The sequence below is a fragment of the Rana temporaria genome, chromosome 3 (genome assembly GCF_905171775.1).
Source record: "Rana temporaria chromosome 3, aRanTem1.1, whole genome shotgun sequence".
NCBI classification, from domain to species: Eukaryota; Metazoa; Chordata; class Amphibia; order Anura; family Ranidae; genus Rana; species Rana temporaria.
Genome location: NC_053491.1, coordinates 113,074,052 through 113,097,107, shown reverse-complemented (window position 1 = coordinate 113,097,107; position 23,056 = coordinate 113,074,052). Strand labels below are relative to the sequence as shown.

The 23,056-nt window shown below is 43.7% G+C and overlaps 1 protein-coding gene across 5 annotated transcripts in view; it reads left to right on the top strand.

Annotated features, from left to right (window-relative positions):
• The window catches only part of PFKFB3 (6-phosphofructo-2-kinase/fructose-2,6-biphosphatase 3), a 119,562-nt gene that overhangs the window by 82,498 nt on the left and 14,008 nt on the right, over positions 1 to 23,056 (top strand). The window contains exon 1 of one of the 5 annotated variants that reach the window (XM_040343264.1): positions 15,069 to 15,396. The exons of 1 other annotated variant lie outside the window; for it this stretch is intronic. In XM_040343264.1, the coding sequence (XP_040199198.1) occupies positions 15,318 to 15,396 (79 nt within the window). In that variant the 5' untranslated portion in view covers positions 15,069 to 15,317. Of the gene's footprint in view, positions 1 to 15,068; positions 15,397 to 22,342; positions 22,436 to 23,056 lie in introns of those variants that run through there. 3 more of the 5 variants (XM_040343265.1, XM_040343266.1, XM_040343267.1) reach the window with 3 other exon arrangements.

Below are 23,056 nucleotides of genomic sequence, written 5' to 3'. Positions count from 1 at the left end.
TTACGTTTTTTAAGTACCGTAATTTGTCGCCATTCCACGAGCATGCACAATTTTAAAGCGTGACATGTTCGGTATCTATTTACTCAACGTAACATCATCTTTCATATTCTCCCAAAAAAATTGGGGTATATTTTGTTTTTATTTAATTCATTCAAATAAAAATGTTCCCCAAAAAATTGCATTTGAAAAACTGCTGTGACATAAAAAATTTCAACAATCACCATTTTATTCCCTAGGGTCTCTGCTAATATATATATATATATATATATATATATATATATATATATATATATATATATATATATATATATATATATATATATATATATATATAATGTTTTGGGGTTATAAGTAATTTTCCAGCAAAAAAATACTGATTTAAACTTGTAAACAAATAGGGCCATATTCTCATAGAAGTTACGATGGAGTATCTCAGGATACTCCATCGTATCTCCCTTTTTTGGCCAGTGTATCTATGCGACTGATTCTTAGAATCATTTTCGCATAGATACACTTAAGATCCGCCATCTGTAAGTCACTTACACTGGCGGATCTTAATTGCACAAAAACACATTCCAAGATGCTATTGTAAAGCGCTTTGCAAACTGTTGGCACTATATAAATCCTGTATTATAATAATAATAATAATAATAATAATAATAATAATAATAAAGTGTGAATAGGGCTTAGGAAGATCTGTCCTGACTGTGAGCATTCCAGTCATACAGTCTGCAATTCAGGAATTTATTTCAGTAGCAAAAAAGTAACAGTTTAGCCAAACAGTGAGTTGGACAATGTATCCAATATCATCATGTGTGGCAACTTGTGTACAGTCAAGGCTTCCAGCAGCCTTCTCTAGTCTTCTTACTTGACCTCAAAGGGGTTGTAAACCCTCCTGTTTTTTCACCTTAAAGTGAATGTAAAGCCACTCTCATCCTTTCTAAACTACTGCCATAGTGCTGATCTATAAGGATATACATGTCTCCTTACCTGTCAAATGTCTCCCTACTGTCTGTTATAAGAACTGAAAAACTGCAGATTCTGGGGGTGGATCTGTTGTCTGGAGCTCTGTGGGTGGAGTCGTGATGTCAGTAGACTCCCCGCCCTCCTCTACACTCACCTTGTCAACATGCATTTTTTTCCTGTGTATTCCTTACACTAAATTCTGCTATGATCACTAACATCCAGTCAAAATCCAGAAAAGTAACCACATGACTTCAGAAAAGGAGTGGGGTGGGAATTAAAAAAGAATGCCTGTTTTCAGGCTAGTGCATGAGATATGTAAATAACCTGTCACTCACAGCAAGGGGGCGGAACGGACTAAGGTTTTTCTCTGTAAGTCTGTTTTATTTCACTGAACAATAAAAGAGGATTGCTCAGAGCTGGATTAAAGGGGTGGTTCCCCTAAAAATAAACTTTTAACATTGCATTTCCCACATTAATGACAATTAGAATCGGCTGGTTTTATTTAAAAAAAAAACGTCCGTAAGTACCGTTTGCTATAGGCGTTCTCACCGCCACTTCCGGGTACGATGGTGGGGATGGGCGTTCCTAATTGATTGCCAGGCATCCGACCGACGCATACATCGCATCATGAGATGCCGAAAAAAGCCGAACGTCGGTGCGGCTCTATACGGCGCATGCGCACCGACGTTCGGCTTCTTTCGGCATCTCGTGACGCGATGTATGCGTCGGTCGGATGCCTGTCCATCAATTAGGAACGCCCATCCCCACCATCGTACCCGGAAGTGGCGGTGAGAACGCCTACAGCAAACGGTACTTACGGACGTTTTTTTTTTTATAAAACCAGCCGGTTCTAATTGTCATTAATGTGGGAAATGCAATGTTAAAAGAATATTTTTAGGGGAACCACCCCTTTAACTCTGTGTGGCAAGACTGGGCAAAGATGATAGGAAATCGTATACTGTACATTGTGACAGAAAAAAAAATGTGGGTTTACATCCACTTTAATGCCTATTAAGAAAAACTTCTGGTAGTGACCGGCCCCCCCCCCCCCCGTTTTAGTTACCTTAGTCCCATATTTCCTTTGGCGGGGACGAGCTGTCCCTCTCTGCACTGCATTCGGCTCTTGGCTCCCGCTGCAGTCAATCAAATCCAATGATGCGGGCACTGGGGCTGAGTCTGGCATTTGTGTCTATGGACGCAAATGCTGGACTCATGAGCGTGCCCGCAAGGTAACCCCCTGGTAAAGCGCTTCTCCTAGGGGGGTTATCTGATGTGGGGAGGAGCCACGAGAGCCATTAAGGGACCCCAGAAGTCGAGGGTTGGGGCCACTCTGTGCAAAACGAGCTGCACGGTGGAGGTAAGTATGACATGTTTGTTATTTTTTTTTAAAAGGAAGCTTTACAATCACTTTAAACTTCAATTACAGTGATTAATTTATTCCAGCCGTACATGTGGAGGAAAGGGTACTGCTAGACACCTGCAACATTCATTTTCATAGAGCTGTAAGTGTTCACACTGGGCCCCACATACGCCCTGACTTCTAGAGCACAAGTCACATGACATGTCAGAAATGAATGGTTCTCTATGAGAGCCGTCTTAACTGGTCCGAGTTGTGCGGGTCTGACTTTGAAATTGCTTCCTGCACTACTTTGGTCCAACTCGGGCACGATTTCAGCCCATTGATTTGAATGGAAGTTGGGATCATCATCTTAACTGATGTGACTTGTGCTCTGAAGATCTTGAGGGGGAACCCCCACGCCAAAATTGAAATAAAAAACAGCCTGGGGGTCCACTGCCCCCCCCCCCAAGACCATACCAATCTCTTTAGTTAGGTATGGGTTTTGAGGGAAAACCCTACATAAAAAAAAAAAAAGTGGGGGTTCCTGGTATGAATCAAAGGGGGACCCCACGTCGCTTTTATATATATATATATATATATATATATATATATATATATATATGAATCCGGCATGAGGTTTACTCCATTCCAGAAGTAAATGAATTGTTTTGATTGGTCAAAGGACAAGTCACAATCATCTCAAAGTCGGATCCTGTTCATTGATGTCGCATGGAAGTCGGACATGAAGTTGCAGGGTAAAGTCAGATCGGAATTCGTACGACTTTCATGTCGTATCAGCCTAACTTAGGAAGGTTGATGAGCTCTGGTGTGTTTGGACTAGGATCCGAACCCACACAGTTAGGGCTCTTTCACACGTCCTTTCGTCCGTTTTTTGGACGTCCGTTAACGGACCGCAATGCTTCCCTATGGGTTAACGTCCGTTAGCGGATGAGCATCCGCTAACGTCCGTTAGCATCCGTCTGCGTTAAGTTCCATTTTTTTGGACGGAAGAAAACCCTATTTTTCTTCCGTCAAAGGAACGGACGAAAAACGGACGTTAGCGGATGATCCGTTTACCATCCGATCCGCTAACATCCGTTTTTCATCAAAATATGTAAAAAGCCCCCCCAAAAAAAAAAAAAAAAAAAAAATGGATGAAAAAACGGATGGAAAAACTGATGGAAAAACGGACGAAAAACTGATGGAAAAACGGATCAACTGATGAAAAAAAAACTGATCTAAAAAACTGAGCTGACGTGTGAAAGAGCCCCCAGGCTGCATTCACACCTGAGCGACAAAACGCCCGACGCCGGACGCTTCTGCCGCTAGAGGGGAGAATTCCCATTGCTGTCTATGGAGATGGTTCACATCTCATAGACGCCGAACGCCTGTCGCCTGAAAAAAAGTCCCGGACCCTTTTTTTCAGGCGACATTGGCGTTTGCCCATTGACAGCAATGGGAAGACTTTGAAAAAAAAATAAAAAATTGAAAGTTTCACACTCGCGGCAAAATACGCCGCTACCGCCGAACGCGGCTGTCGCTCAGGTGTGAATGGAGTCTAAAGCCTCCAGGAAGCTGCCATCTGTATGGTCCAATCATCTGCAGCTGGGGCACTCCCCGCATCGTAGCTGCATGTACAGTATACAAGGGGCACATATAGATAATTGACATGTGAGCTCAGATCCTAGACTGAACACGCCCGAGCTTATCACTGCTTGGGAAGGAAAGCACAGAGATACATGTAATTAACAGATTACATTTTCCTTTTGCTCTCATTTCCAGGATGTTTTGTGGAGCCCTCCTCTAATCCCAATCACAACAAAGGCACCTTGAGGCCAGGTTCACACCTATGCGAATTGAGTGCGGCTCAAACCGCATCCAATTTGCAGAACATTTCTAAATACATTGTTTTTCAAATGAGGCTGGTTCACATATGTGCGATGCATTCGCACTGCGCATTGCCGAAAAAACGTGTGCGTTTTCTAGGCATTGCGGTGCGGCTCAGGTGCGAATTCAGGCCCATTATCTTCTATGGGAACGCATCTGGTTAGCAGATGTGTTAATTTCTCTTCAGGATTTCTCTCATTTTACTCAATACACTTCCCCCCCTCCCCTCTCCCATGTCTCCAAATTCGCAACTAAAACTGAGCTGATCTGCTGAACAGTTCTCTTATCTCTCTGCAGAGATAAGAGAGCTGAAATTCAAGTGTGAATCTGGCCTTAGGAATGTTTAGTATTGGCAACAAGCAGATACTTATAGATAATTGCAGTATTTTTATGGGATTGTAGGCAGTAGGCAACAAACAATATATGCAATCAGAAAATAAATATAACAGACAACTTGTTACTGGATAGTAATTGGCCATATCCGTTTATAATTGGTTTAAAATTAAACACTAAGAACTATTCAGGTAAAGGAGAAGTGTGGGATATTAAAAAAACATACAGGCCCGGATTCATAAAGAAGTTACGCTGGCGTATCTATTGATACTCCACGTAACTTCTAGGATGCGCCGGCTTACGCCCGCCCATATACACTACGCCGCCGTAACTTAGGGCGCAAGTTCTTTCTGAATACGGAACTTGCGCCCTAAGTTACGGCGGCGTAGTGTATCTGAGATACACTACGCCCACCGAAAGATACGAAAATGTATCTGAATCCGGGCCATACTCGTTTATGTGGCTGTAGTATCGGTCTGATGCTGCAGCTGTCCCCCCGCGGCTCTAAGCTCAAGAACTGAGTGATCACATGACCACTGTCAGAGCTCTTTGCTCTACCCCTCCAGCGCTCACTGGAGCACTGGGCCGTGGAGGGGGTGGGAGCGGCTGGCTCAGGCTCTCAGAGGCGTGCTGAGAGGCTGAGCCAGCTGGCTGTCAGGCATCTGGGCAGATCCCAACATTATTGTCAGGATCCTTCCAGACCCTGGAGCGGCTGCCTTTCAGCAGCTGCAGGAGGAAAATTAAGGGAATTAGTTCCTCTATATGCCGCCCATGCTGCCCTTCCTATCCAGGTGTACAGGGGGCAGCATGGGTCTGGGTCGCAATTGCAACCCCAGCGACCCCTATACATACGCCCCTGTTTCTTGTTCATAGGACCTACATAACAGGAAGTCAGATTACAGCAAGATTTGGAGGTGACTTAAAGCAATAGAATGGACTTTTAAATGTTATGTGTGCTGGGAATTTTTTGTTTGTTTTAAAGTTATAAACACCTTCTTCAATGCAGAGTTTAGTGTCACTTTAAAACCCGTTTTCCCCTTTTATTTCCCTTTCATTCTGTGCATACCTTATTTTTCTTATCTTCTCCATTCTAATTTTTTTATAAATTCTTTATTTTTCCACATATTTTTCTACGATTTTCTGATTGTGTGTATGGGCTATTAGACGAGATGTTGCTCTGGAGATCAACTGAAGGCATTATTTCTGATTACCTAACATGGTCAGTGGCTGCTGGTGCTCAAAGTTTTTGGGGAGGTGCAAACAAACTGAAAAATTCTGAAAAAAAAACCCCATTAATTGCAGCCTCACTGTACCATCAAACGCAACCACTGTGCCCATCAATTGCCGCCACTGTGCTATCAAACGCAGATACTGTGCCATCAAAGGCAGCCACTGTGCCCATCAATTGCCGCCACTGGCACTGTGCCATCAAACACAGCCACTGTGCCATCAAACGCAGCCACTGTGCCCATCAATTGCCGCCACTGTGCCATCAAATGCAGACACTGTGCCAACAAACGCAGCCACTGTGCCATCAAATGCCACCACTGTGCCCATAAATTGCCGCCACTGTGCCTTCAAACGCAGCCATTGTGCTCATCAAACGCAGCCACTGTGCCCATCAATTGCCGCCACTGGCACTGTGCCATCAAACACAGCCACTGTGCCATCAAACGCAGCCACTGTGCCCATCAATTGCCGCCACTGTGCCATCAAATGCAGACACTATGCCAACAAACGCAGCCACTGTGCCATCAAATGCCGCCACTGTGCCCATAAATTGCCGCCACTGTGCCATCAAATGCAGCCATTGTGCCCATCAAACGCAGCCACTGTGCCATCAAACAAAGCTACTGTGCCACATTTAATTCTGACAGTGTGCCCCATCAAATGCTCCCACTGTGCCCCATGAAACACAGCTACTGTGCCTTATCAAATGCTGCCAGTGTGCCCCATGAAACGCAGATACTGTGCCATATCAAATGCTGCCAGTGTGCCCCCCGCCTGCACTTTCCCTGTCTCAATGGGGCAGCAGGTGACAGCGATCAATGTCCTCGATGCTCCTCTATGTCTTCTCTATTCCCATCCTCTCCTATGATTGGACACCTGATAGGCATCCAATCACGGCACCTGACGTTTCAGCCAATCAGGTGACGGGTAACAGATCCGAGCACCTGATTGGCGGAGAGGCGGTTTAGTGTTAGGAAAGTGAATATTCATTTGTTTTTCTAACACAGCTGAGTGACCTGCAAGCGCCCAGGTCACCTTTTTTAATGCTTATTAGAGCCTATGGCTCTAATCAGGTGCCTAAAAAAAAAAAAAAACTGCCACTGTAATTCAAGCGCGCAGCACCCGAAAAGGGGGCGGGCGCCTGAGTAGGGGATGGCAGCGGCGGTAATAGATAGATTCATGAAATGCATGAATCTATCTATTGGTGATAGAGGGGTGGCTGGAGAGAGGGGGCGGCACCCGTGCGCCCTTATGGACACACCACCACTGAACATGGTCATTAGAGCGAATCTGCACAATAACTGAGACGCATAATATACACTTGTATATTTTAGATATATGTTATATAATCAGGAACGTACTGCCAATAAGGCGAGTGAGGTGGGTGGCCCCGCTGAGGCTGGTCCATCCATAGCAGACACTTCATCCCCACTGCAGCTCAGTAATGTCACCCTGTATACACTCAGTAATGTTACTGAGCAGGTTGCCAGGACCCTCTCCATAACAAGTGATAATGTATGTCCAAATTACCTGAGTCCCAGTAACCAATGATGCAGAGTCATCGGTTGCTAGGATAGTGGAAAGGACACATCATCATTGCTTGCTGTGCCAGCATTCTGGCAACCAAAGGGGGGCAGTGACAATGGGGTGGCATGGGGGGTGGTCATACAGGGAGGGGTGAGCAGCAAAAACAGCTGTCTGAGGTGACTGCATGCTCCTGTGTATAATATATACGATATGGTATATGATATTATGTATTTGTAAATTTTGTATATATTATATGTGGAATATACAGTATACAGTATAACACATATGATTTTGTATATCTTATCTATATGGTATTGAATATGTAACACAAAAGATATAGTATAATGCATTTGGATATTTTACACATATTATGTATAAAGATATAATACATATGGTATGATATGCTAGAATCTATTTGTATACGTATAGAATATATAACACATAAGATATAGTATATGTATTTGGATATTTTACACATGGTATAAAATATATAATAAAGAATAATGTATTGTATATTGCACATATATTATAAATTATATAACACATATGATAGTGTATTTGTATATTGTACATACTGTATATCATAGAATATACAACACATGTGATATTGTATTGTATATTTTATATATATTACAGAATATATAACACATATGATATGGTATATTGTATTTGTATATTGTATATATATTTTAGAATATACATAACACATAAGATATAGTATCATTTATTTGGATATTTTACACATATTATGTATAAAATATATAATACATACAGTATGATATGCTAAATACTATTTGTATATGTATACAATATATTACACATAAGATATAGTAATGTATTTGGATATTTTACGCATTTTGTATACAATATATAACACATATGATAAGGAATAATGTATTTGTATATTTTATATATATTTTAAAGAATATACAACCCATATGATAAAGTATTTCTATATTGTACATATACTGTAGAATATGCAACACATATAATATGGTAAAATGCGTGTGAATATTGTATGTATCTTGTATAGACAATGTATATATGTGGTATAATGTAGTTGGATAATTTTCATATATTATAGAATATATAACACATATAATATCATGTATTTGTATATTTTGCGTGTAATTTCTATAGAATATATAGGACATAGGATATGGTAATATGCACTTTGTGTATGTGTGTGTAGATATATATAATTAGTGATAGTTTGATACATTGGTGGTAAATGGTGGTGAGTTCCTCTCATACTTCATTCCCTCACTGCTTAGCAACACCTAACAGGCAGCGAAATGCTAATGACATGGGGGGGGGGGGGGGGGGTTAGTAAAAGTAACTCTTTAAACATTGCACCCCCCCCCTGATACTGGACGACCCCCACTGCTGGGAGGAACTATTATCACCCAAACTGGGAGAAGTCATTAAGACCAATGCAGGGCGGTGTATGAGGGGGGGTTGGGAGGGAAGTGATGGGACTGTACTCTGTGTGAGGGAAGGATGCTGAGGGAGTCGGGCAGGGTGATGAGGGGGAGGGGCAGCACCGAGGAGCCCTCCCCTTTCTCTCTCTATGGGGGGAACGTGAGGGACGTGCAGGAACCATGCAGAGCTCTGGCCGGGGTGAGGAGGACCCCTCCTGTTAGCCGACCTCCTCACTGCCAGCCTACTTCACATGGCGGGGAGGTAGGGGTTAATATCATGCTGGGCACTCAGGAGGAGTTGTCATAGACAATGAAGAGAGTAGCACAGCATATGTATGGCTGAGAAGGGAGGGGTCCTCAGGTGCTGACCACCTGTCTGCTGTATACTCTCCTCTCCGACCAATCACAGCTCATCACCACAATTTCCAACTGAATCCCCCCTCCCCTCCCCCCTTCCTGTACATTGCAATAGAAGAAGAGACAATCCCCTGTGATGGGATCAATGAGCAATCTCAATCATCATGGTAACAGACTACACACACTCATCACTGGGATGACACAACTCTGCTGTTATATCATCAAAGCCCAGGACAGTGCTGATGGGATCAGCCATAGACTGTACATTCTCCCCATATACTGACCATACACACAACGATTTCATATTGTCAATCGATTTCTTGTCAGGGGAAAAATACATTCAGATCATCGAAATAATCATTAAGGCTGGGTTTACATATTTGCGAATTGGAATGCATTTTAAACTGCAACCAATTTGCGTGACGTGAATGTGACCGGCTTTCAATGGAGCTTAGTCACACGTGTGGGGCGGCCGTGGTGCAGGTTCAAAAAGCGCCCGGTGCGTTTTTGGGTCCAGTTCAGGTGTGAATTCAGGGAAAAATTGACACTGACCTGAATCGCACCTGAACCAGTGAACAGAAACGCAGCAGACCCAGGACTGCTAATATGTGAATCCGGCCTTAATGGTGGCCATACACACTCCAATTTTATTATCTAATCAGAATGATCCAAAAATGTCCCTTCCAATTGACTTTAATTCCTTTAAGGCTGCTTTCACACTGAGGCGCTTTGCAGGTGCTATTGCGCTAAAAATAGCGCCTGCAATGCGCCCTGAAAGAGACGCTCATTTCTATCCAATGTGAAGGCTGGGCTTTCACACAGGAGCGTTGCGCTGACGCTAAAAAAATTCCTGCCAGCCACTCCTGGAGGGCCCCTGCCCATTGAAATTTTGCGGCGCTATTCGGCCGTTAGCGTTTTCTTTTTAACCCCTGCTAACGGCCAAAAAAGGGTTAAAACCACCTGCAAAGCACCGTTGCAGCTGCGCTTTGCCATCGGTTAAGCGGCCCTGCCCATTGATTTCAACGGGCAGGGGCGCTTTAGGAACGGTGTATATAACGCTCCTACAGCGCCTCAAAGATGCAGCTGGCGGGACATTTTTGACCGTCCTGCCAGCATACCGCCCTCGGGCTTTCACACTGGAGTGAGACGAGCGGCTCTTTCAGGGCGCATTACAGGCGCTGTTTTTAGCTCTTTACCGCCTGCAAAGCGCCCCAGTTTGAAAGTAGCCTTAAAAGTGGTGAATACATCGCTCCTAAAGCGACCCTGCCACAAAAACGACGGTAAAGCGCTGCTATATATAAATATAGCGGCGCTTTATCGACGACACCCGGGCGCAGACAGTGTGCGGTAGATCCACATACAAATACATCGGCGCATTGTATGTGAGATACGCTACGCCGCTGTAACTTACTTTTTGCTGGTTCGAATCCCCAAAGAATTTGCGCCGTAAGTTACGGCGGCGTAGTGTATCTCAAGCGGCGTAACGGCGCGGAATTCAAATCGGCAATTAAGGGGCGTGTTTCATTTAAATGAAGCGCGTCCCCGCGCCGAATGAACTGCGCATGCTCCGTTTCTAAATTTCCCGCCGTGCATTGCGCAAAATGACGTCGCAAGGACGTCATTTTTTAAACTTAGACGTGACTTACGTCCATCCCGATTCACGGACGACTTACGCAAAAAATAGAAAAAATTCAAATTTCGACGCGGGAACGACGGCCATAACATGGCAAATCTAACTATACGCCGCAAAAAAGCAGCTTTAACTATACGCCGGAAAAAGCCGACTAGAGACGACGTAAGAGAATGCGACGGCCGCGCGTATGTTCGTGGATCGTCGGAAATAGCTCATTTGCATACCTGACGCGGAAAACGACGTGAACGCCACCCAGCGGACGCCGAAGTATTGCATCTTAGATCCGAAGGCGTACGAACACGTACACCTGTCGGATCTAACCCAGAAGCCGTCGTATCTTGGTTTGAGGATTTAAAACAACGATACGGCGCGGGAAATTTGAAAGTACGCCGGCGTATCAGTAGATACACCGGCGTACTCGCTCTGTGGAACTACCCCTGTGAAAGTGCTCTAAGGCAGACCATAGATGGGTCATTTTTTTTTGTTCTACCAGCAGGCTTAATGAAAAACAAAAAACAATGACTCGATTCCCTGATCCACACACAATGTGAATTGGGGAATCCTCCTCCCCGCTGAGCTATTGTAGAGACTTCCCCCGCCATTAGAATACACTGATCAGTGCTGCAGGCTATAGCTAGTGATGATTGAGATGGGAATATCAGACAAGGCTCTGCAGAGATCTGTACAACCTCCCTGCCCATAAATGGATCGAAATTCCGCCAATCCCTACTGACCATATGGCCGGCATTAGATTGTACAGTGTATGGCCAGCTTAGCCCTCGTTCACACTGAACGCAGGTTCAGACCCGCATTTCAGTGCGATTTCGGGGGTGATTTGAAAGACATCTCTGCGGGATCATGCACGGGTGTCTATTGATATCGTCCCCGAAGTCGCCAAAAGTAGTGCAGAAACTGCTTTTGAAAATGGGTGCGCCGATTGGGACAGTGCCGTTGCTGGCAATAGGCTGCGATTTGACATGTGATATCGCCTGTCAAATGGTGCGCTGAAAGCGATAACAGCAATCAGTGATGATCAGTGAATGAGTAATATCGGCTTACATTTGTGGTTACAAATTGTCTGTGAAATGCGTGAACAAGATATCGATCACATCTACTGATCTGTACACCTCATTAGGGCTCTTCTAATATAAAAGTCACTTTCATCTCAGCGGTTGGGATTTATAAGTGACGTTTGACAGTCACCTCTCTAGATGGCTCATTATTATTTATTGCTTTTTATTATTTATTTTTTTAATACATTTTGAATTAGAATAGAAGACAGGAAGAGATTCATCAATACAGCCTGTTGCAGAACTACAAGTCCCATGAGGCATAGCAAGACTCTGACAGCCCCAAGCATGACACCCAGAGGCAGAGGCATGATGGGACTTGTAGTTTTGCAACAGCTGGAGGTCCGCTAATTGCAGAAGAGGGGACTATAGTAACGTAGTATTAGGTACAAGGCATAGCAAGAACCTTGTGGCTCATCATTATATTATTATTATTATTATTATTATTATTATTATTATTATTATTATTATATTAGTATTTGATTATTATCATTAATAATAATTAATCATTATATTATTATATTATTATTTGATTATTATCGCACTGTGAACATTCCATCTATATTAGACTGGATCTGCTCTACACAGCGGAGGTAACAATGGTTTTCCTGGCTCTGCCTCCTGTCCTGAAATGAGGACTAAAGTCTGGTACACACAATGGGGCAGATCCACAAAAGAATTACGCCGGCGTATCTATTGATACGCCGGCGTCATTTTAAATTTCCCGCGTCGTATCTTTGTTTTGTATCTACAAAACAAGATACGACGGCATCTGGGATCGATCCGACTTAGTACGCCGTCGGATCTTAGATGCAATTTTTCGGCGGCCGCAAGGTGGCGTTTCCGTTAAATTCCACGTTGAGTATGTAAATTAGCTAGTTACGGCGATCCACGAACGTACGTCCGGCGGATTTTTTTACGTCGTTTGCGTTCGGCTTTTTCCGGCGTATAGTTAAAGCTGCTGTTATGAGGCGTACTCAATGTTAAGTATGGCCGGCGTTCCCGCGTCCAATTTTGAATTTTTTACGTTGTTTGCGTAAGTCGTTCGCGAATAGGGATTTGCGTAGAATGACGTCACCGTCGTGAGCATTGGCTTGTTCCGGGTTAATTTCGAGCATGCGCACTGGGATACCCCCACGGACGGCGCATGCGCAGTTAAAAAAAAACTTTGTTTACGTCGGGTCACGACGTATTGACATAAAACATGCCCCCATTACATCCATTTGAATTCCGCGTCATTACGCCGCCAAAGATACACTACGCCAACGTAACTTAAGGCGCGAAGTCTTTCAGGATTCGAAAAAAAATAATAGGTTGCAGGTACGTGGATCTACCCCAATGAGATTATCAGACGAATGATCGTCTGTTTTTTTTTTTTTTGCATGCTAGTCTCATATCGAAAATGAAGAGGCTACTAAAGTTACGAAAATTCTCGTGTGACAGAATACAACTTTTAAAGTGATGTAATGTGTTGTAATGTATTCTTTCGTTTCTGAGCATACATGGAGGAATAGTATCCTATCATTGGTATCAGTGGATAATATAGTGCCCCATTGTTGGTGTCAATGGGAGGAATAGTGCCTCATGTCAGTGGGAGGAATCGTGCCCCAAGGGCTGGATAAAGAATAGCAAAGGGCCACATCTGGCCCTCGGGCCGCAGTTTGGAGACCTCTGGTATAGTGTATGGCCAGCATAAGGCAGACCATAGATTTCAGATTTTGAAAAATAAAAAAGGTTTTAGTTTTTCTAAGTTTCTGTCAGTAAATTTTGTAAATAAGTAATTTTTCTCCTTCACTGATGGGCATTGATGAGGTGGCACTTATGGTCACTGGTGAGGCAGTAGTTATGGGCACTAATAGGTGGCACTGATGAGTACTGATAGGCTGCACTGATAAGTGGCACTGGTGGGCATTGATGGGCAGCACTGATGGGTGGCATTGATTGGGCTCTGCTGGAGCTTTACTGTCTTGGTGTCCCCTGCAAGCAGATGCCGCTGATCGGCTCTCCTCGCCACGCACTCTGTCAGAGCGCGCCATTCTGGGGCGACGTCATATGATATGAAATTGCACAAGAAACATTTCCGTGTTTGTCCTATCAGGTAATGCCTGGTACACACAACGAATGATCGCCCGTTTTTTTTTTTGCATGCTAATTTCATATTGAAAATGATGAGTTTACGAAAATTCACAAAATAAAAATGGGAAGTGATGTTGTGTTGTAGTGTATTTTGTTTTGTATGTTGAATGATAACTGTACTGACTAAACGAAAATCGTACAATCTGACATTGTATGAAAAACATTTTTGTGTTTGTCCCATCGGAAAATATTGCACGAATTGTCGTGATCGGCTCTCGAAAGCTGTGTACTAACGATTAAGGATGAGCTCCAGCGTGTTCGCATGGCGCACGTGCAGAGCCCGCCAGGAAGTGTGCACGGCGCTGCGCTAATCACAGCCAGGGAGACATTGTTCTGATGCTCGGCTGCAGACATCAGGAAATGTCTCCCTGGCTGTGATTAGCGCAGCGCCGTGCACACTTCCTGGCGGGCTCTGCACGTGTGCCATGCGAACACGCCAGAGCTCATTCTTACTAATGATCAGATTATCACACAATCGTTCTGAAAGCGGTATTTGTCGTACGATTTTCTGATTGTGTAGCCCTAATTCCAGATAAACCTTTGTAATCAGCTCATGAAAGTTGCGTACTAATGATCAGATTATCGCACAATCGTTCTGAAAGCGGTATTTTTCGTACGATTTTCTGATTGTGTATATGAGCCGTAATTCCAGATAAACCTTTGTAATCAGCTCATGAAAGTTGCGTACTAATGATCAGATTATCGCACAATCGTTCTGGAAGCGGTATTTGTCGTACGATTTTCTGATTGTGTAGCCGTAATTCCAGGTAAACCTTAGTAATCAGCTCATGAAAGTTGCGTACTAAGGATCAGATTATTGTCCGATCGCTCTGAAAGCGGTATTTTTTTTGTCCGATTTTCTGATTGGTTTTATCCTTTTATTTTTGGGATATTTGATGAAATGAAGTGAATTTCTTCTACAGTGCCCCGCCTCGTTATCATAAAGAAACCTGTGTCCATGCAAGTTCTAGGAAATCATGAACACACAGCGGTGCTTTTTGAGAAAGCAGAGAATTTGGGAAACCCCTTCCCCTCCCCCCCTCCGCCTGTAAGGGGTTAATGGGTACGTGCAGAGTGCAGCGCGCAGCGCTACCTCCGCCGTGCAGTTGCGGCATTTGGCCGCGAGTAGGCAGCACCGAGCAGCAGGTGAAGAAAGTGGGCGGGTGACGTCACGGGGATCACGTTTCTCCTTTTGCCGGCCGGGATTTTGTAGAGCGAGCAGAGCCCGTGTCCTCATCATTTACTGGAAGAGACTCCGAGAGAGAGAACTCCGCGACTGACCAATCACAGGGGACTGCCACCATCGCCACCCGCACTACACAGATTATCATTTTCTATAGGAGAGCCGTGTCGGCCATGTGCGCCTTGTCCTGATTAATCACCCCATATACACCATCGTCTATCGCCACACCGGGACTATGCCTATGGAGCTCATGCAGAACCGGATGAAGAAAATTTGGCTGCCCAAGGATGAGGAGCCCACCGTGCCCATCAATGGTAGGAGGACCGGGGAGGGATCGGCGTACCAGGGAGGGGGAGATCGGTGTACCGGGAAGGAGATCGGACAAGATTCGCCCAATAATCCTGAAGGACAGGGCGGATTAGGATGCAGCACACCGCCCGGTGTCGTCATTGCGATGTACGTAGCCGGCATACAGAGCGAGCTGCAGGATCATCGCAGCGGCCGCCGTTCATTTACGTCACAGTGCGCTGCAGGACGAAGACATTCGTTCACCTGTATAGAGCTTCGGGAGGGATGATTGGAGGGGAGACCCCCTGGGTTACATTTCGGGGATGGGGAGCTTTGTGTTGTCACATCAGCTGTGCTCATCCTCAGCCCATCCATACTGATTGGGGGAGGAGATGGTGATGGAAGCATCAATGCAGTGATCAGCTGGTGACTCAGACATTCCAACATCATTCACTATAGAGAGGGGGGGGGGGAGGGGGTGCAGATGTCACAGGAGGGGGAGGATTACTTATTCCTGCACAATAGTTGTATAATATATGTGCATGCGTAGAAACTCTTCTGGCTTTTCTTGTTTGTTTTTAAAATATATATATATATATATATATATATATATATATATATATATATATATATATATATATATATATAATATAATAATATTATTAATGATAATAATAATATTTTAAAAAAAATTGTCAAATTCTGCACAGCAACACAGATGTCTAATAGATGATAAAAAAATGTGTTTATTTAAAACAACGGGCTGTATTTAGATCAGTAAAGAAAAAATGCCCAAATAAATTGGGGTTTTAATGCCCGTGTGCAAAGGGCCGAAGGATTGAGTGGTAGCGTTCGATCTGCTGCCAGGTTTTTTGTTGCTGTCTGTGTCCCCCCATTGAGGAGGTTCACCCCTCTATTTATTTTTTTGCGGTCTTTTGTTGCCGTATGTGAGCGGAAATCCAAAGCGTTGGCGTTGTCCCCAGAACAAGAGGTGGGGGAAGTCTTCCAATGGGGACACTGAGATGGGGAATTCCCTTTCAGGAGAGTGAATAGACATTTGCACACTAAAGAAAATTTACTTCGGGGGTTAACCCTTCTATACCTTATCCAAGAAAAAAGGAGTTTGGATATATAGATAGAGATATATATATATATATATATATATATATATATATATATATATATATATATAAATTTCGTGGTTTGCTGCTGTTTTATCTGTCAGAAAATGTAGCCACGTAATTGTTTGGCCAGTGCCGCGGTCATTGGATTTAATTGCTGGTGACGTATTGTGAAGATTATGTGACTTTCCTATGACGACATTTCGGAGGGTAATAAAACATTGATCGCTCTGTCTTGTCATTTTGGGATTATTTAGCAGATTGTCCCTCTAGTACTGATGTTACAAATCTTCATTAATCTTATTTATGGGTTCAGGTATTGGAATTTTTTTTTTATTTTTTTTTTTTTCACATTTTGTGTAAAATGAGAATTCGATGTCCAGTTCTCTCTTTTTGCTGATCCTGATATGTGGCTGTGCTAGGGATGGAGCTCTTGGTTCAGAGAGCTTGTAATCCGCATCTGTTCTAAAAATCCAGAGAGGTTTGGTGACGCCATCATTTTTAATGTCCCTTTCAGTCCTGGGACTTGTAGATTCTTTAAGGGGCACTTGTCTGCTTTGCTGCATGGGAACGCATTACAAGCAGAAATTTGATAATTTCCTGTGTCTGCCTCACATCTGTGCACTATGATATTAAAGGGAAATTATATGGGCCGGTTCACACGTGTGATACCATGTAGTGCGATGCCAGTCTATAGCATTCAGCTACCAGGAAGGTCTGTCACGGTAGGAGTAAGAGACGGCAATAAAGACCCAGCAGAGGGTTCCCTACCTGGGATCTCCCTCCGATTGGTCAGACAGATGCATGTAGAGCTGCAACTAAAGATTATTTTCATAGTCGATTAGTTGGCCAATTATTGTTTCGATTAATCGGATAATGGCCTTAAAAAAAAAAAATAGCATTTTTAAATTTTTTTGGGGCCAATTTTTTTATTGGGCAGATTACAAAACACAAATTGCCGCAAAAACACATTGCATGCTTTTCTGCAGCTTCTCCATTGAAGTAAATTGAACCAAAAAAAAAAACAAAATAGCACCGTTTTGCATTAAAAAGTCCTTGCCCGTTCCAAATACGCAGCAGCTGAAAAAAAAAATCATGGATGTGAACGTTTCCCATAGGAAAACATGTAAATGAACTGTAGTGTGTTTCTGCAAAAAGCACCAAAAAACAGGAGGTGTGACCCAGGCATGAGATGTTTAGTAACATAATGGGGTTTAAAAAAACAAATAAGTACAAAAAGAGCAAATAATCGCTACTGTAAGGGGTCATTTTTTTTACTGTGGGACAGTGAAAGTAATATTTACAGTAGTGATTTGCTCTTTTTTGTACTATAAAGGGGTAATTTTAGTTTTTTAACCCCATTATGTTACTGGCCGATTAATCGATTATGAAAATTGTAATCAATTAATTTCATAATCGATTAGTTGTTTCGGCCCTAGATGCATGACTGCTTATGTTTCCATTGCCTTTTCAGGGGCTGGGGGGTTCTATAGTAGGCCTTCTATACATTTCTTTTAGACCCCCTTTCACACTGGGGCGTTTTTCAGGCGCTTTAGCTGCCTGAAAAAGAAGCTGCATCTGCAATCCCAATGTGAAAGCCTGACTGCTTTCACACTTAAAGGGGTTGTAAAGGAATGTTTTTTCACCTTAATGCATCCCCCCCCCGAACCCCCGTTTTACTTACCTGACCCCTCGAAAGTCCTGCGCGCGTCCACATGATCCTCTTCGGTGCCTGGCCGTTTATTGGCTAGGCTGGATGAATTGATAGCAGCGCAGCCATTGGCTGGCGCCGCTGTCAATCACAGCGGATGACACGGCACGCCGGGGGGGCGGGGCCGAGTGATACAGTCGGCGGCTATGCCCGCCGCTGTATCACGGGTGCGTGCTCGCTAAAGCTTTCCACCATGCGAGCTTGCTCGCATAAGGGTGGAAAGCTTTTGCGAGGAGGAGCCGAGACAGCCGCAGAGGGACCCCAGAAGACCGGGTTAGGGGACACTCTGTGCAAAACGAGCTGCACAGTGGAGAGAAGTATAACATGTTTGTTAAAAAAAAAAAAGAAAGTTTGCCTTTTTAGTGTTCCTTTAAGCGCCTGAAAAACGCCCCAGTGTGAAAGGGGTCTTGGCGTTAGAAAAAGCGCTTGAAAGAAGACTCATCTGCAGTGCTTTCACACTGGGGCGCTGCGCTGGCAAGGCGTCAAAGTCCTGCAAGCAGCTTCTTTGCAGCGCTTTAGGAGCGGTGAATACACTGCTCCTAAAGTGCCCTTTCCCATTGAGGCAATTTAACGCCTGAAAAACGCCCCAGTGTGAAAGGGGTCTTAGTGGAGCTTTACCAGAGTTTTTTTGGACACTGGCAGTGTGAAAGGGCTCTGAAAGCACTCAGGCTTTCACATAGGAATTGCAGATGAGGATTTTTCATGCGCTTTTTTTTTTTTTTTTTAACGCCAAAGCGCCTGAAAATCGCCCCAGTGTGAAAGGGGTCTTAAATCTCTTATGTTCTTGGACAGGAAAGCCTGGCCTTTGCATTAGAGTCCTCTAACATAGATTACGGCACTGGAATTTGGACTTTATCAGTTCTGCTTTGTATTTTTATTACTTTGTGTCGCATATTTCTGTGACTTGGAGGTTGGCTTTGTCCTTTACAAATTTGATAAAAAAAAGACCCAGCAGCGTTTCAAACCTGCCTCCCAAGACATATCAAACCCCCAAACTTTAAAAAAAAAAAAAAACCTGTTGCTGTAATTCTCCCCAAATATCTGAAGTTGTCCCCTACATATTTCTGCTCGATTATCCACCACCAGTCTTCCTTGCTCAGCATTGTTCATTTCACTTCCTATGAAACCAAAGGGTCAAATACCCAACAACTGGGGGTGTAGGATCTGTACACCCCTGGGGAGCATAGGCTCTGTCCATCCCAGACATGACCTTGGCCTTAGATGTTCACAAGGCTACCAGGGAAATGTAGAGTAGTGATGTCATATTATGTGGCATTGCTCCCTGCAATGTTCAGCTTCTGCCAACAGCCAGAGATATCTGATGTCTCATGCCTGGGCCAAAATGAGTGGTGGGGGCACCAAAAAAAAAGCCTGTTGGGATCGACTTCTAGGAGCTGCCACTGCTGATTTGTTCTTTCGGTCGCTCCATAAAAGTATAAAAGTCAGGATCTGGAACTCTTAACATTGGTTCATATTTCTATACTCGCAGGTTTCTTTTAAAATAAGGGTCAGCACAACGATCTCGAACAGTAAATGAAGGCGCATATTTGGTAGAATTTTTTTTTTTTTTTAATTTAGAAGTCAGGTAGTGAGACGGCCAGCTAAGCCTCCATCACGTGTAGCTGAATGATGTCCCGTAGAAGTCAAATTTGGCAGGTAGACATTTTGTCCAGATTAGTAATCCTAAAGTCGTTTAGGCTGCGTCCTCTGCAAAGGTTTATTCGGGATTAGGAAGTCTATACTCCATTCACCATCCTGCCAACGTGCCACCACTTCTTTTCATTTTTAATTTTGGTTATTACAAGGTAATAAAATAAACACTTCGGACTGCTTTGCATGGAAACTGATCTACGTTGACTTTAGATGTCGGCGGTGTATCCTGTTTGTTTTTGCCTACATAACCCCGGCTTTCTTCCCTCCAGCTACATATTTTACCTATGTAAATGGCTGCGTCAGATATTTGTTCTCTTCAATCCACTCCACAGGTCCCGTGACTAAGCATGCTAGCGTGTTCTGTTTGATGCTAGCTGTTTTATCACTGAAAGGAAGCTGGAGGTATTGGACAAACATTGCACTCTTCTGCTTGTGCTGGACACCAGCTGTTCTGCATAGCAATGCAATACCAATGTGCCATGACTGTATTTTGTCATGTGTAATCGAACATGGGCAGGGCTTGAAATTATATATACATATATATATATATATATATATTTTTTTTTTTTTTTTTTTTAAGCCTTTGCACCTTTTTCAGAAGTATGGAGGACAAAAATCACTCTCGATGTGATCAATGCAAAGCTGTAATTAGAATGGATGTGGATTCCACTCTCCTGACACTGACAGCTGTGTCCCTTGGGGCAACACAATCGATGGTCCATGCATGGAGAGTGACTCAGCAGATGGCTGAATCCTCCATGGACTAGATTAATCCATTCTGAATTGTGTGCCGTGGCCGTACCTGTATTGACAAATGTTTCCCTTTTCTACAAATAGGGGGAGATTTCACTAATGCAGCTGTGCATAGTAACCAATTGGCTTCTTACTTGAGCTTGTCCAATTAAAGCGGTTGTATACCCTAAAAAAAAAAAAAAAAACTCCAAGGCAAAGAAATAATGAGTAGCGTACTAGCTCATTATCAATTACTTGCCTTAGATCAAAGAACCCGCACCGACCCATGTTCCTCTCCTCCGCCATGATACCTGGAGTGACGTCCGGGTATCACCACTCCGTGCGGTGCTGACGTCACTCCCGGGCGCGGAACCGGCACGATCCCTGCGCGTTTCCGGCAGGCTTCCATTCAAGACCCGGCGCACTCAGTGCACCTGCGCCGTTGTCTACGGTGTGCATGCGCCGTAGACATCGGTTAAGGAGATATTGCAAGCACCTACAGGTAAGCCTTATTGTAGGCTTACCTGTAGGTGCAAGTAGTATATGAGGGTATACAACCACTTTAAGATTTGGCAACAAATAGGGTTGCACCAATGCAAGTAATCGCTTTTGGATTTGAACAGAATGGGGTGCGATTCCTGTCTGAATCGTTTCCCCCACCGCTCTTGTGTGAACCTAGGCTTGTTATAGTGACTTCAGCCTGGGTTCACACAGGAGCGGTGCAGGAAACCTTATGCAATTTGGACAGAAATCGTACTCCCATTTTTATTTAAATCATGTGTGATTTGAGCCCATTCATTTTGTATCGGAACTTGCAAATTAAAAAACAAAAATGGTATTGGTGTATCCCTAACATTTAATACCTGGTTGCTTACTATGCACAGCTGCACCAGTTTTAGTAAATCTTCCCCATAGATGGGAGAAGTGCTTCCCAAAAAATGGCCGGATATAAGCAAGGGATGCCGCGGATTCTAGAAATATCCAAAGTTGTAGATCAAATATTGTGCCAGATGAGCTCTTCCAATTTAAGGCTCCACACCACCCAATCGGGTGCTGGTCCGATCCGTGATCGTGGCACTCAACTTGGTTGACCACACTCCGATATTACGTAAAGTATAAACTTTTGTTGTCCTAACCTTATGACTAAGCGCTTCCTGCATTTACCTTGTATCTGCTATTGGCCTATACTTGGGATCTGTGCATGGATTTTATCCAAGAAAATTATACTTTCCGTAATAACGAAGTGCGGGCAACCCAAAATTTCTGCATATCGGCTGATTCTAGCATTAGTGTTTGGTAATTGGGCCATAAAGCGGCCCGGAAATGATCATCTCGAATGGTTGCATTAGTAAGAAGGTTGCTATTTGTCTAAGCAATGCGCAACTCATTGGAGGATGGGCTGATATCTTAAAACGCCTTGTCCTGGTGAGACCTCCATCCACTTATGGCCATCCAAAGAGTCATCAAGAAGAGCTTTCTCCCGTGACTCTTAAATTACTCATTTCATTCCACTTTTTTTGCATGACTTTGTATCTGGCTGCACCCATACAGTTTTCTTACGTTCAATAGACCCAACAGTTGCGTTGAGAATATGCCCATTCGTTGTTCACGTGCAGCCATGACGCCTGTCTACTGCTCGCAGAACGACTTAACCCCCCTATTCTTTGTCATTCACACGAGTTATGGGTGACGGGCTTATATCCACTAGCCTATTATCAGATTACATGCTAATTCTTGTATATGCATGATCATCCTGTCCCAGTCTAGTAAATATTAGTCTGAGCTGCCCGACGTCCTTCTCGCTTGGCCATCAGACCAGATTGGAAGAAATGCAGGGGCTACTCAATAGTAAGTTGGGTAACGATTATTTTTCTCAAATTTTCAACACAATTTTGTGTTGTATGGGGGGGGGGGGAATAAAAGAAATTTTTGTCATTGGGGGGGGGGGTGTCCCTTTTTTGGCAATTTCTGTAATTGCCCATTTGTCTAGGAAAGGAGTCTTAACGTGTCCTTTTTAGGTTGCAATTGAAGGTTTGGCTTGTGGTTTACGGTTGGGTGGGTTAATGGAGATTCATGGTCTGCACCTGCTAGGTTTATATGCCTTGGGCTATGAGTGAGATACTTGGAAGACTCTTTCATTGTAATTAGCTGGACAGATCTAATTAACAAACAAAAGGAAGAGCCAAAAGTTGGATCAGTGTGTGTTTCTTTGTCTTCAGTCCTAATGTTTTGTGTTCCTGAGATAAGACAAACTTATTTTACTACCAAGTAAATCTCAATAGCCCCTTTAAAGCCCGGGTTCACACTACTGCGGTGCAGACACTGGATGTATTTTTCACAGCAATTGCAATACATTCCTGTGTCTCTGTGGTGCCATGGATTTGCATGGTTCAAATTGCACCAAACTGGTGCCGTACCCCCCCCCCCCTTTTTTTTAACAGGGAGGTTTACAGATCTGTGAGTAAAGTT